This window comes from Macaca nemestrina, chromosome 4, assembly GCF_043159975.1.
Source record: "Macaca nemestrina isolate mMacNem1 chromosome 4, mMacNem.hap1, whole genome shotgun sequence".
Classification (NCBI taxonomy): Eukaryota; Metazoa; Chordata; class Mammalia; order Primates; family Cercopithecidae; genus Macaca; species Macaca nemestrina.
This window is the reverse complement of record NC_092128.1, coordinates 187,799,507-187,813,192: the sequence shown is the minus strand read 5'-3', so window position 1 is coordinate 187,813,192 and position 13,686 is coordinate 187,799,507. Positions and strand designations below refer to the sequence as shown.

Sequence of the window (13,686 nt, the reverse complement as noted above, 5' to 3'; positions counted from 1 at the left end):
GATGGTTTCCTGAGGGTTTGTTCCCAGCTCTGAAGTGCAGGGACCACAACCATGTGACTCTCCTTGCCTTTCCATACGTGCCTGCGCTCCCTGCGCCTCACACACGCACGGGGTATTTGAGGGCCCTTGTCTCCTCCTGGGCGTGGCGTCTGGGGGAACACGGCTGGGTCCCTGAGACCCAAGGGAAAGGGGCACCAGCGCCAGCCTCCGGGCCACCCCGCCAGCTCTGCGTTGTCTCCTCTGCTCCAGAGGGCCCAGTTTGGGAAACCGAGGCAGGTAACCCCGCCCCCCACGCTTTCCTCTCAGGAGGAAATCGGCTGGCGCAACGTCACACGGCTGCTGGTGTTCGCCACCGACGACGGCTTCCACTTCGCGGGCGACGGGAAGCTGGGTGCCATCCTGACCCCCAATGACGGCCGCTGTCACCTGGAGGACAACATGTACAAGAGGAGCAACGAGTTCGTAAGTCCCCACCCCAGGCACCCAGGCACCGCCTGGCAGGACACCATTGACGGAGGGAACGAGGCGGGGTCTCCACCTTACAGAGCCTCCTTCCAACCCAAGGAGCAGATTCCCGAGGAAACTTCTGGAAGCCCCAAGTGGCAGTGTGGGGTCTCCCAGGACTGGCCTCAGGCCAGGGGAGGGTGGGGTTGGTGGGGGCAGCCAGGCTGAGCCCCGGCCTCGCCCTTGTGGCACTCCCAGGCCCTGTTGGTCTCCAGCCCCACTGCCCCCGCACCTGGGCTGTCAGCGGCTGTGGAGGTACAGTAACCCCCAGGCTACAGCCGCGCCCTGTTGTCCCCGCCGCTGGCCAGAGTCCCATCCTGGAGCATCCGCCTCCTCCTCCTCCTGGCCTCCTCTGTGGTTTCCCTGCTGCCCCTGAGTCCGCCTCCTCCAGTGCGGCCCCTCCCTGTCCCCAGCGCCTGAGCTGGGTGAGGGACTGCGGGGACCATGAGGAAAATGCGGGGAGGGACCCAGGATGCACAGGGTTAGGACGAGCCTGTCTCTGCAGAGGCATTTCAATGGCTCAGAGGGGCCACGACCTCTGGCTGGGATCAGCCGTGGGCCCAGAGGCCACCACCGGTCACAGGGGCTTGTCCTTGCTGGCCATGGTGCAATGCTCTTGCGGCCTGACATCATAGGCTCTGGGGGCGGCAAAGGACTTTAGAGATGCAAAACTCAGGTCCTCTGCCGAAGCCACAGACAGGGGAGGGACGGCCGTCGGATCCTGGAACTTGGGTAGGGAGAGCCGCACCTGACCCTCATGGCCTCTGCTGAAACTGAGCGCCTCTCAGTGCGAAAGCAGGTCCACCGTGTGGGGCAGGCTGGGATTCTGCCCCGTGGACATCCCCAGTCCCACGGTGAGACGCCTCAAATGCTGCTCTTGCCTGGACTCTGAAAGCCCAAGTCTATGCACACGTTGCCCAGAGGCCATGGCGGCTCTCTGCACTGCACTCCTGCGCGGCAGCCTCTGCCTCTCCAGCCTTCCCCCGAGAGGGTCCGAAGCACAGGCAGGGCTAAGGCTGAGTGGGGCAGACAGGGGCGGGCACCTGGAAGGCTTGTGTCAGACTCGGGGCCAGCTGAGCAGGGCCTCCTTTCTCCAGGACTACCCATCGGTGGGCCAGCTGGCGCACAAGCTGGCCGAAAACAACATCCAGCCCATCTTCGCGGTGACCAGGAAGATGGTGAAGACGTATGAGGTGAGTGCTGTTGGGTCCTGAGCATCTGTTGGGCAGGGGCACGTTTCAGCCGCAGGCCACACCCAGCGCCACTGCAGGTCTGAGTGCCACCTCCACATGCTGGGCACGTGAGGGCCAGCCGGCCTGGGTCACAGATGCCCGTGGGTGAGGAGCCTGAGGCTTCCCGTCCAGGACAGGACACCTGCGTGTCGATAGAAGGAGGAATTCCTCCCTATCCCCGAAACTCAGCTGTGTTAACAGCGTGTCTTGGCATTGGTGATATTTTCTGTTCTTTTCTGGAATATAGCACAATTCTTTATTTTATGGAAACATGCTTATTTTATGCTCACATACATTTGAATGTCAACACTCTCCACGAAGATAAAATTACACAAAAACGTTCACAAGCTTGGAGCGTGGGGTGGGATGAGTTTTACAAAGGAAGCACAGCCGATAACCAGCTCTGCTCCTAGAAGCAGAAGCCCCCAGTGAAATACGTTCATCCCGAATTTCCACCGCTCGTGCCATGTGTTCAGCCTGGCCTGAGCAGGTTCGTGTGTTCAAGTCGCTCAGGTGCTGTCGGGGTTCCCAAGACCACTCTCAGGGTCAGTGATTTGCTGGAAGGACTTGCAGAGCTCAGGAACCAGTAAACTCACAGTTACGGTTTATTGCGAAGCAAACCCTCCTGGGTGCCAGCCGCTGCCCGAGGTGGGAGGATACAGACAAAAGTCACTAAAGGTCAAAGGTGCACAGGAGAGAAACCAGGCCACCTCCTGAGGGAAACCACCGCTTGTGCACACAGAGAACACACCCTTCTGCCATATGTTGATGGAGACAAGCCTTCCATAAATGCCTCAAATGGGAGGAGCCAAACCAAACAAATGGAGCCCTGGGATTCAGCACTGGCTTTGGATCTTCCCACATAGGCCTCCTGAGTGCTGGGATTCCAGGCATGGCCCCGGGCAGCTCAGGGCTTTTTACCCCCCCTTACCACATATCGCTGACCACACACTCTGGGGACCAAGCGAGAAACTGCATTGAGGACCGTCCCAGCCATTTTGCAGGTGCAGAAGCCCCTGGGGTGAGCCCGGTGCGTGGAGACGCCATGGCACAGGTCCTCAGGGTGAGCCCGGTGCGTGGAGACGCCATGGCACAGGTCCTCAGGGTGAGCCCGGTGCGTGGAGACGCCATGGCACAGGTCCTCAGGGTGAGCCCGGTGCGTGGAGACGCCATGGCACAGGTCCTCAGGGTGAGCCCGGTGCGTGGAGACGCCATGGCACCGGTCCTCAGGGTGAGCCCGGTGCGTGGAGACGCCATGGCACAGGTCCTCAGGGTGAGCCCGGTGCGTGGAGACGCCATGGCACAGGTCCTCAGGGTGAGCCCGGTGCGTGGAGACGCCATGGCACAGGTCCTCAGGGTGAGCCCGGTGCGTGGAGACGCCATGGCACAGGTCCTCAGGGTGAGCCCGGTGCGTGGAGACGCCATGGCACAGGTCCTCAGGGTGAGCCCGGTGCGTGGAGACGCCATGGCACAGGTCCTCAGGGTGAGCCCGGTGCGTGGAGATGCCATGGCACAGGTCCTAGCCATGCCGTGTCTGGTTTTCTTGCCCAACAGAAACTCACTGAGATCATCCCGAAGTCAGCGGTGGGGGAGCTGTCTGACGACTCCAGCAATGTGGTCCAGCTCATTAAGAACGCTTACAATGTGAGTCTCCCACACCGCTCAGCCGGGACCCATGGGGTGGCCAGCAACCTCCCCACTGCAGGTCAGCTCCTGCTGCAGGTCAGCAGGAGGGTGATCTGAGAGGAGAGCCACTGCCCTGTGGGCTGGTTGCAGCCTCCAGGACACCCTGGCCTGGCAGTTCCACGGGGAGCTCCATGTCCTCTCTCATTGATGGTGTGGGCGATGCTCCTTGAAACCCAAGCTCAGGCCCTCTTCATGCAGGACTCTTCTCTGTGGGTCTCTATGGGGAAGGGGGGTGGACACTCTGGTGGTAGACAGGGCACCTGGGGCTGGAGGAGGCCACAGGAAACCCCCACGGTGGACTTGGGCCCTGGGAAGACACCCTGGGGGGTGGAATTCCTCTTGCTCTGTACACCTGTCCTGGGCAAGCCCCAGAGAAGCCCTCACCCACTGAATTTCTTCCTGGTGCATGGCCCAGCTGCACCCTGGGCTGCTCCCCGGGGAAGCCCGGGGCCCTGGTGGGCATAGGTAGGCACAAGTGCACACTAGGCACCGCTCAGGGCCCCAGGTACCAGAGGTCCCAGACTGCTCTGGAAATCTACCCCCCGGTGAGAGATGTTCTCAGAATTCTGGCCTGGATCCTTCTAGGCCAAAGGTCCTGCTGGCTTGAGGGAGCCCAATACGGTAGCGCCTCTGACAAACGTTGGGTCATTGAATTAAACTGAAGGTCTGTGGAGGAGGTGCCATTGGCTTCTTGTAGCCTCCTGTGAGCCCCAAACCCCCAGAGCAGACCCTCCTGGGTACCAGCCACTGCCCGAGGTGTTTCTGTCCTTATACAGAGGATGCAGGTGACACCACCGCCCTGGCCATTATGAACCTGATGCCCCTATGAACCTGTCCCTGTGCCTCCTCTCAATTTCCTTCTGTCTCTCAGTCTTTGTCTCTGTCTTTCTCTGTCTCTCTCTGTCTCTGCCCCATCTGTCTCTGTCTCTGCCTCTCTCTGTTTTTCTGCGTCTCTCTGTCTCTGGCTCTGCTCATCTCTGTCTGTCTCTGCCTCTCTGTTTCTCCCCATCTCTCTTATCGCTTGAACAATTTATCCAGCTCCTGCCCTGTGCTAGGTCCTGGGGACTCAAGGCTGAGGAGCAGCAGAAGCTCCCACTTCTGAGGCTCACACCCTGGCTCCATGCTGGTTCCTGTGGTCGGGCTGTTTTGGGGTCAGGACTGTGGCCCTGGCAGCCCCGCCATCCTCGGCACATCCTGCCATTCTCTCCTCTGTGTCATTAGCTGAAACTGGGGACTTGCAGGGAGAGGAGAAGTGGAGACGGGTCTAAACCACTGGGCCAGGCAGGGCCAGGACAGCAGAAAGACTCGCCCCTAAGAGTGGCCGCTCTCTGCCCGCAGAAACTCTCCTCCAGGGTCTTCCTGGATCACAACGCCCTCCCCGACACCCTGAAAGTCACCTATGACTCCTTCTGCAGCAATGGAGTGACCCTCAAGGACCAGTCCAGAGGTGACTGTGACGGCGTGCAGATCAATGTCCCGGTGAGCCTGACCACAAGAGTCCCTATCCCAGCACACGGAGGGGCTCCGGGGACAGCCAGAAGGAGCCAAGGTCCCCATCCCAGCACTCTGACGGGGGCAAGGAGGGGCACACAGGCATCAGATGCTGTCTGGGGGCAGGCGGCATCCACTGGCAGGTCCCCGTTTCCTTCCTTCACCCCCTTTCTGCTGAGGCCAGACACTTTCCTTGTGGAGCTGGTGTCATGAATGTCAGCGAGAGGGCGCTGAGAGGGTGCTTCACACACGCCTTGGCCCAAGAGTCCTACTCATCAACCTGGAACCCCAAATCCCTGGGTCAGGCCAGTGTAGACTGAGGGATGGAGTGATGGCTGCACCCCCTGGGGGCAGACACCGGACGCACAGAACAGGCACAAATGGCAAACCGGGTTGGGTTCGTTCTCATGATTTTCTGCGTGTTTCATTTTGTTTTTTGACAGACACATTAAGGCATGGGCCATACAGGTGATTAGAAATGGACACTGAGTTCCTTCCCTAATCTTTCAGGTTGAAGTTTATTATCCAATCATTTGTTTTTTGTTTTTGTTTTTGTTTTGCTAGCTGCGAACTAATATTCAGTAAGACACTTGCTTTCATTGCACTTTTTTAATATGACTTTGGAATTCCTTCAAACACGTTTCTCCCTAAATGTTGCCCGTGTATTTTTTTTTTTTTTTTTTTTTTTTTTTTTGAGACGGAGTCTCACGCTGTTGCCCAGGCTGGAGTGCAGTGGCGCGATCTCAGCTCACTGCAAGCTCCGCCTCCTGGGTTCACGCCATTCTTCTGCCTCAGCCTCCTGAGTAGCTAGGACTACAGGCGCCCGCCACCGCGCCCGGCTAATTTTTTGTATTTTTAGTAGAGACGGGGTTTCACTGTGGTCTCGATCTCCTGACCTTGTGATCCACCCGCCTCGGCCTCCCAAAGTGCTGGGATTACAGGCTTGAGCCACCGCGCCCGGCCTTTTTTTTTTTTTTTTTTTTGTGAGATGGAGTCTCACTCCGTCGCCCAGGCTGGAGTGCAGTGGCACTGTCTCGGCTCACTACAATCCAAGTGATTCTCCTGACTCAGCCGCACGAGTAGCTGGGACTATAGATGTACGCCACCACACCCAGCGACTTTTTGTATTTTTAGTAGAGACAGACTTTCACCATGTTGGTCAGGCTGGTCTCGAACTCCTGACCTCAGGTGATCTGCCCGCCTTAGCCTACAACAGTGCTGGGATTACAGGCGTGAGCTCCGGCGCCTGGCCTGCCTGTGGCTTCTCACCAGAACATTCCCTCATGCTGGGTGGTCTGAGTGGGAGTGTGCTCAGCTTATCTTGATTTGCTGTCTGCGTGTCACATGTCTCTGCCGATGTGCGGCCTGGGAGATCCTGGTGCCGGTCAGAGCGGGAGTGCGGGCAGAGCACCTCCTTGCCAGCTGACTTTGGCTTCTCGGATCTGAGCATCAGCTCTTCCCTGCTCCCAGTCATCCCCTCCTCCCCACGCTGAACCCCCCACGACCCCTGCAGAGGCCAGCAGGCGAGGGCTGGAAGCCGGGCTGTGACCCTGGCCGCCGAAGGTCCCCACCTGAGCCCAGCACTGCCCTGCAGGTCACCTTCCGGGTGAAGGTCACGGCCACAGAGTGTATCCAGGAGCAGTCGTTTGTCATCCGGGCACTGGGCTTCACGGACACAGTGACCGTACGGGTCCTTCCCCAGTGTGAGTGCCGGTGCCGGGACCAGAGCAGAGACCGCAGCTTCTGCCATGGCAAGGGCTTCTTGGAGTGTGGCATCTGCAGGTGAGGCAGGCACAGGTCCCCGTGAAGCCTCCCTCAGCCCCACCCCACAGGGCAGGTGTCTGCAGGTGAGGCGGGCACAGGTCCCCACCCCACAGGGCAGGTGTCTGCAGGTAAGGTGGGCCCTGGTCCCTGTGAATGCTCCCCCAGTCCCACCCCACAGGGCAGGTGTCTGCAGGTGAGGCGGGCACAGGTCCCCGTGAAGCCTCCCCCAGCCCCACCCCACAGGGCAGGTGTCTGCAGGTGAGGCGGGCACAGGTCCCCACCCCACAGGGCAGGTGTCTGCAGGTGAGGCGGGCACAGGTCCCCACCCCACAGGGCAGGTGTCTGCAGGTGAGGTGGGCCCTGGTCCCCACCCCACAGGGCAGGTGTCTGCAGGTGAGGTGGGCCCTGGTCCCTGTGAATGCTCCCCCAGTCCCACCCCACAGGGCAGGTGTCTGCAGGTGAGGCGGGCACAGGTCCCCGTGAAGCCTCCCCCAGCCCCACCCCACAGGGCAGGTGTCTGCAGGTGAGGTGGGTGCAGGTTCCCATGAAGCCTCCCCCAGCCCCACCCCACAGGGCAGGTGTAAGCAGGTAAGGTGGGCACAGGTGGCTCCATCCCCACCCCCACTCCACAGATCGGGCGTCCTGGGGGCCCCCTTCTGCAGGAGGTGGGGAGATTTGGGATTGGAACCCAGAAACCCTCGGCAAGCCCTCCCCCGTGCTCCTGAGCCAGGGCACCAGCGATGCCAGCCTGTACTCTACACTCTCTGGCCATGGAGGACCCAAGGCAGGGGACTGGTGGGCAGGAGGACCCCCTCACCAGAGGATAGAGGCCCATGTCAGGGGCACAAGGAGTCCCCACTGGGCGTGCCCATGGCCTTGAGTAGGTCACTTTCTCTGCCTGACCTTCCTTGACCCTCGGAGCTGGCTTCTTTCTGTCCTTGGGGACCCAAGGCTATCAGGCTGGCAGCCCTGGGGCATGAGAGGCCAGAGAGCCTCCTGGGACAGGTGACTGCTTCTGGCAGCCTGGGCCCCATAGGCCTCCCTTCGGGAGTGCACACCCCCTGCCAGGCGTGGGCACCCCACCTCAGGGAGAAGCTGGGGACAGGTGGACCCAGCGGGGAGGTTCACATGGCATTCAGCCAGGAAGCTTACCCTGGGGCTGGATGGCTCTCCCCCTTTCCTTGCCTGCCTGGCGGAGCTGCTGGGCTGACCTCCCAGGGCTCTGCCCCGTTTGCTCTGGCCACCTCCTCCCCTCTCCAGACTGCTGTGCCAGTCCACGCCCTGGTGGCAGTGGACCTGCAGGTCCCTGCTGCCCCCAGCCTCCTCCCATTTCTCAGGACAGTGATGGTCTCTGTGGTCTTGGTGGTCTCTGGCTGTCCCCGTGCCTCAGTGCCCACCCTGCCCACTATCCTGGGTGTGCAGTCCTGGGGCGGCCTCTTCACGGGACTGTAGGGGTGACTCAGTCGAAACACTTGGCAGGTGTCGCGGGGTGCCCTGCCGCAGGTAATCAGACGCTCGGTCCTGTGGCTTCCTCCTCTGGGGAGCAAGACAGCCCATGGCAGGGCCGTCCCTGAGGATGCCTCAGGGGCTCCTGTCTGCCCGCGTCTTGGTGACAGCTTCCACATCTGACAAAACCACTTGTCCCTGAGTTCTCCCACAACCTGGCCGGTCAGTGCACAAACGCAGGCGGCAGCTGGCTGGAGAGAGGGCGGGGCTGTGGCAGGTGGCAGTGCCAAGTCCCCGCTGGCCACCACGTGGGGCATGCAGGAGCAGACACCAGCCACTCACAGGGCACCGGTGTCGCAGCACAGGCCATGTGCATGGCAGCAACACAGCTGCACAGTGAGCCTGCCGAGCCGCTGCATGCTCAGGCCGAGGCCAGGTGTCTGCTTTCCCCTCGGGACATCCTGGGGAGGGAGCCCAGGGCCCCCGCACGTTTTGAGCACATTTAGTACATGGCAGGTCCTCAGTAGGCCTCGAGGAAGGCACAGACAGTGTGCCACAGGGGTGTTCTCCACCAAGGGCAAGGGGCCTGGAGGACGGGGCGGCCGTCTCACATCACTGTGGGGAGCCTGACCTTGGAGCTCCTCCTGTCCCCAGGTGTGACACTGGCTACATTGGGAAAACCTGTGAGTGCCAGACGCAGGGCCGGAGCAGCCAGGAGCTGGAAGGAAGCTGCCGGAAGGACAACAACTCCGTCATCTGCTCAGGGCTGGGGGACTGCGTCTGCGGGCAGTGTCTGTGCCACACCAGCGACGTCCCCGGCAAGATGATATACGGGCAGTACTGCGAATGTGACACCGTCAACTGTGAGCGCTACAACGGCCAGGTCTGCGGCGGCCCGGGTGAGCCCGTAGGTCCCTGCTGTACAACAGCCGTCCTGCGGCACAGACTCGGCGTTGGGGGGTGCATTCTGGAACACGCAACGAGTGGAACAAAAAGGGGGGATCCTGAGGACAGACAGCGCAAGTCTCGCCCGGCCACTGGGCGTCAGCAGGAACTTGGACAACCCTGCACCCCGCCCTGCCTCAGTTTCTGTCTCCATGAGGGCAAGGGGTCCTTGTGGGGAGGGTCCACAGGAGGAACGATCACAGCCCTACCGAGGTCCCATTCACAGCAGGGCAGGGGCAGGCCCAGACTGGCCAGGAGGTGGCCACGTGGCTGACAGGGGCTGGAAGGCCTGGCTAGTGGCCCGGTGCCTTTTGCTCAGGCACATCCCCCAAGCTGGAGGAGGCAGGTGGGCCGGAGGGAGCGACAGCAGTGGGGTTTCGGGCGGGTCTCGGTCCCCAGGCCAAGCAGGAGCTTAGTCGTGCTGCCCCCGTCTTCCAGCGAGGGGGCTTTGCTTCTGCGGGAAGTGCCGCTGCCTCCAGGGCTTCGAAGGCTCAGCGTGCCAGTGCGAGAGGACCACCGAGGGCTGCCTGAACGCGCGGCGCGTCGAGTGCAGCGGCCGTGGCCGGTGCCGCTGCAACGTGTGTGAGTGCGAAAGGAATTACCAGCCTCCTTTGTGCCAGGAGTGCCCCGGCTGCCCCTCGCCCTGCGGCGAGCACATGTGAGTGCAGGTGGAGCAGGCAGGGTGGGCAGGGATCCCTGCTCCCCGGCCACCTCCCCAGCAGCCGGGCTCACTCAGGGTCCCCAGTGAGCACCTCTGCACCTCAGGGTTCTCTGCGGGTGCATTTGGACTGAGGAGCCCTCAGCTGCCGCTGCACCCCTGTGCCCCCCTCCCTCCTGTGCGCACCTGCCATGGGCCCTGGGATCAGGCTCCCAGTTCACCCACTGCACCCCGCATCTGCCCCACTCGGGCCCCCTCCTTGGCCTGAGGACACCCCAACCCCACCTGCCCCACCTGGTGGACACACACCCAAGCCCAAGCCCCTGATGCCTGAGCCCCCGCACGCCCTGGCACCCACGCTCACGCCTGGCTCCCCACAGCTCCTGTGCTGAGTGCCTGAAGTTCGACAAAGGCCCTTTCGGGAAGAACTGCAGCGCGGCGTGTCGGCGCCTGCAGCTGTCGAACAACCCCGTGAAGGGCAGGACCTGCAAGGAGAGGGACTCAGAGGGCTGCTGGGTGACGTACATGCTGGAGCAGCAGGACGGGTGGGATCACTACATCATCTATGTGGATGAGAGCCGAGGTGAGGCCACTGGGGTGTAGCGGGGACCGGCTCCAGAGCTCCGACTGCGGGGTCTCTGCAGAGGCGAGGGTGGTGCAGAAGCAGGGTCTCACCTCCAGTGGTGTGGGCCTAGGAGGGTGGGTGAGCCATGCGGGATGCCCTTGGTGGCATTGCAAGGAGGCCAGAGGCCAGTTCCCCCAACCCCGAGCAGCCTCCCTTTTCCATCCCCTCCTCACCTGACCCCGCATCAAGCTGGGCAGCAGATGGCCTGTTCCCTGGGGCACCGCTGCTCCACACCGGGCAGGCCCACCAGCATGCCACACTGCCCGGGCCAGGTCATCTCCCACTGGATGCCTCATGGGGCCAGGCTTGGAGTTGCAGGTCCCTAGGGGTGGCCTGAGGTCAGGCTGCTGAGTGAAGCTCCCCTGAGGGGATTGAAAGATCCTGGTGCTCGGCTTTCAGCCCTGGAAGGGCCCAGGGGCACCAGGCACTGCCATCCCCCAACACTCTCTGCTCGTCACTCATTTGGCTCCAGTCGGAACCAGGCCCAGCCCCACGGTGACCTTGGTGGCACTGACCCTATCTTTTCAGGTCTCATGTTCCACAGGCTCCCGAGAGGCAGAGGGGCTGGGACTGGGGGGCCGCTGGCGGACTCCATCAGGCATGGCCAGCAGCCAGCCAGAACTCTTGCAGGACTGAGACCTGGGAGCTCCTCCCTCCCCAGGAGGGGACCCAAGGCAGGCAGTGGGGTGCTCTGAGCCCAGTGCTCTGACATGCCTGGAGCTCACAACCCACACGTGGGCCTGGGGCTGCAGACCCCCGTCTGCCAGGGCAGGAACCCCTGCAGGCCACTTTGAGGGACAGACCTGGGTCATGTCTGGTTTGTGCAATCCCGGTCAAGTCACTTCACCTTTGAGGACAGGTGAAGGAAGGCAGACCCCCCCACCAGGAAAGACAGGATGGCAGGAGGGGGCCCGGGGAGTGAGGGTGCGGGTCAGGATGGCAGGAGGGGCATGGGGAGTGAGGGTGCGGGTTAGGATGGCAGGAGGGGGCACGGGGAATGAGGGTGCGGGTTAGGATGGCAGGAGGGGGCACGGGGAGTGAGGGTGCGGGTCGGGACGGCAGGAGGGGACCCGGGGAGTGAGGGTGCGGGTCGGGACGGCAGGAGGGGGCCCAAGGAGTGAGGGTGCAGGTCAGGAAGGCAGGAAGGGGCATGGGGAGTGAGGGTGCCAGGTCAGGCCAGGGACTGCCTATCTGTCCCAGGGTCAGCAGCTGTGGGCCTGGTCCACTATGGCCACAGTCCCCATGCTCAGGAGGTGAGCACAGCTGCTGCGGGAACCAGGACCTCACGCTGCTTATCCTGGTAGCAGCCTCACCTGCTGAGCTCAGATCTGGGCCTGTCCTTGACGACCATAAATCACCTTCGCAGTAGGGGGAGCGAACGCCAGCAGGGACCCTGAGCCTTATTCTGAACTCTGATGTAGAACAGTGGGGTCCCTCACACTGTCTCCTACCTCCCAGTATTAGTGCTCTGCCCTGGCTGCCCAGTACCCTGGCCCTGCCTTCTTCTCTGTGAGCAGGGGTGGTGGCAGTGGCCCTTAGATTTCATTTGGAACCATGGGGCCTGGCATTGAATCCGGCAGGGGCTCGGCCAGGTTCTCACTGACCCCTGGCCGTGGTGATGGACGGTGAGCCAGGGCCCTGGGAACCTCCGTCTCTCTAAGTGCTGTGTTGTGCGGTGACCTCGGACCTGTGGGCACACACGGCCCAGTGAGATGGGGCTGGACTGATGCTCGGTGCGCTGCTTCTTCCTAGAGTGCGTGGCGGGCCCCAACATCGCCGCCATCGTCGGGGGCACTGTGGCAGGCATCGTGCTGATTGGCGTCCTCCTGCTGGTCATCTGGAAGGCCCTGACCCACCTGAGCGACCTCCGGGAGTACAGGCGTTTTGAGAAGGAGAAGCTCAAGTCCCAGTGGAACAACGTAAGCTGCCATCCTCCGGGGTCCCACGCGGAGGGGCGTGTACGTCCCACACTCTGCGACCTCCTGCTGCGGGAGGCCATGGACACCCACGCATGGCTGCACCTCGGCCTCCCCGGGCAGCTTGTCCTCTGGGCATCCGCCGCTGTGGGTGAGCTTGGCCGCCGGTGCTGGGACCCTGGGAGGGCTGCCCCACCTCCAGCTCTTCCTCAAAGCGACGGCTTCCATGCGGGGAGTATCTTCAGGTGTAAAGATTCTGCTCTGAAAACCTCCCACACTCACAAGCCTGTTTGTGTTTCCCACCAGGATAATCCCCTTTTCAAGAGCGCCACCACGACGGTCATGAACCCCAAGTTTGCTGAGAGTTAGGAGCACTTGGTGAAGACAAGGCCATCGGGCCCACCACGTCTGCCCCGTCACGCGGCCGAGACGTGGCTTGCAACAGCTCTCGAGGATGTCATCAATTAACCAGAAATCCAGTTATTTTCTGCCCTCAAAATGACAGCCATGGCCAGCCAGGTGCTTCGAGGGGCTCATCAGGGGGGCCAGCCCTGCTCTGACCTGCACAGTCCTTGCATGGAGACGTGAGAAGGGAGGGCTTGAGGCTGCTGAGGTGAGGAGCGTGTCTCCTGTTCAAGTCAGGACAGTCTGGTTAAAGGTGGTGCCAATTTGTTTACATTTAAACTTGTCAGGGTATAAAATGACATCCCATTCATTAAATTGTTAATCAATCATGTGTATAGAAAAAAAATAAAACTTCAACACAGGCTGTCCATGGAAACTGGCCACTGTGTCTGCTGTGTTCCCCCGACTGGCAAGGTGGCCAGGCGCACGGGGGCCCTGTCCTGCCTGCTGACCTTGGCCACACAGGCTGGCTTCAGACCATGGGCAGATTCTGTTTGCCCCTTTTCCTTCCTCACCTGCTGGTCTGTACAGAGCCCCATCCTGAGCCCCGTCCCAAATCCTAGGTGCATTTCCAGAAATGGTGTGGTGGCCCCATCAAGGAGGCACCTGTGGCAGAGCCTGGCCAGGGCAGAAGCAAAGCAGGAAAGTGAGTGTCTGTCTGCCCTCCCGTCCAGCGGTCTACATCTCCCCTCCAGCGGTCTACACCTCCCCTCCAGCCGTCTACACCTCCCCTCCAGCGGTCTACACCTCCCCTCCAGTGGTCTACACCTCCCGTCCAGCGGTCTACACCTCCCCTCCAGCCATCTACACCTCCCCTCCAGCGGTCTACACCTCCCCTCCAGCGGTCTACACCTCCCCTCCAGCCGTCTACACCTCCCCTCCAGCGGTCTACACCTCCCCTCCAGCGGTCTACACCTCCCCTCCAGCCGTCTACACCTCCCCTCCAGCCGTCTACACCTCCCCTCCAGCGGTCTACACCTCCCCTCCAGCCGTCTACACCTCCCCTCCAGCGGT

The 13,686-nt window shown here is 61.7% G+C and overlaps 1 protein-coding gene across 5 annotated transcripts in view; it reads left to right on the top strand.

Annotated features, from left to right (window-relative positions):
• The window catches only part of LOC105472505 (integrin subunit beta 2), a 46,138-nt gene extending 33,090 nt beyond the window's left edge, over positions 1 to 13,048 (top strand). For all 5 annotated transcript variants that reach the window (XM_011725818.2, XM_011725820.2, XM_011725819.2 and 2 more), the window contains 10 exons: positions 307 to 462; positions 1,602 to 1,697; positions 3,291 to 3,380; positions 4,761 to 4,901; positions 6,508 to 6,695; positions 8,778 to 9,022; positions 9,507 to 9,726; positions 10,107 to 10,309; positions 12,104 to 12,270; positions 12,574 to 13,048. In XM_011725818.2, coding sequence (XP_011724120.1) covers positions 307 to 462; positions 1,602 to 1,697; positions 3,291 to 3,380; positions 4,761 to 4,901; positions 6,508 to 6,695; positions 8,778 to 9,022; positions 9,507 to 9,726; positions 10,107 to 10,309; positions 12,104 to 12,270; positions 12,574 to 12,636 — 1,569 coding nt within the window. In that variant the 3' untranslated portion in view covers positions 12,637 to 13,048. The remainder of the gene's footprint in view (positions 1 to 306; positions 463 to 1,601; positions 1,698 to 3,290; positions 3,381 to 4,760; positions 4,902 to 6,507; positions 6,696 to 8,777; positions 9,023 to 9,506; positions 9,727 to 10,106; positions 10,310 to 12,103; positions 12,271 to 12,573) is intronic.
• The last annotated feature ends 638 nt before the right edge of the window (positions 13,049 to 13,686 follow it).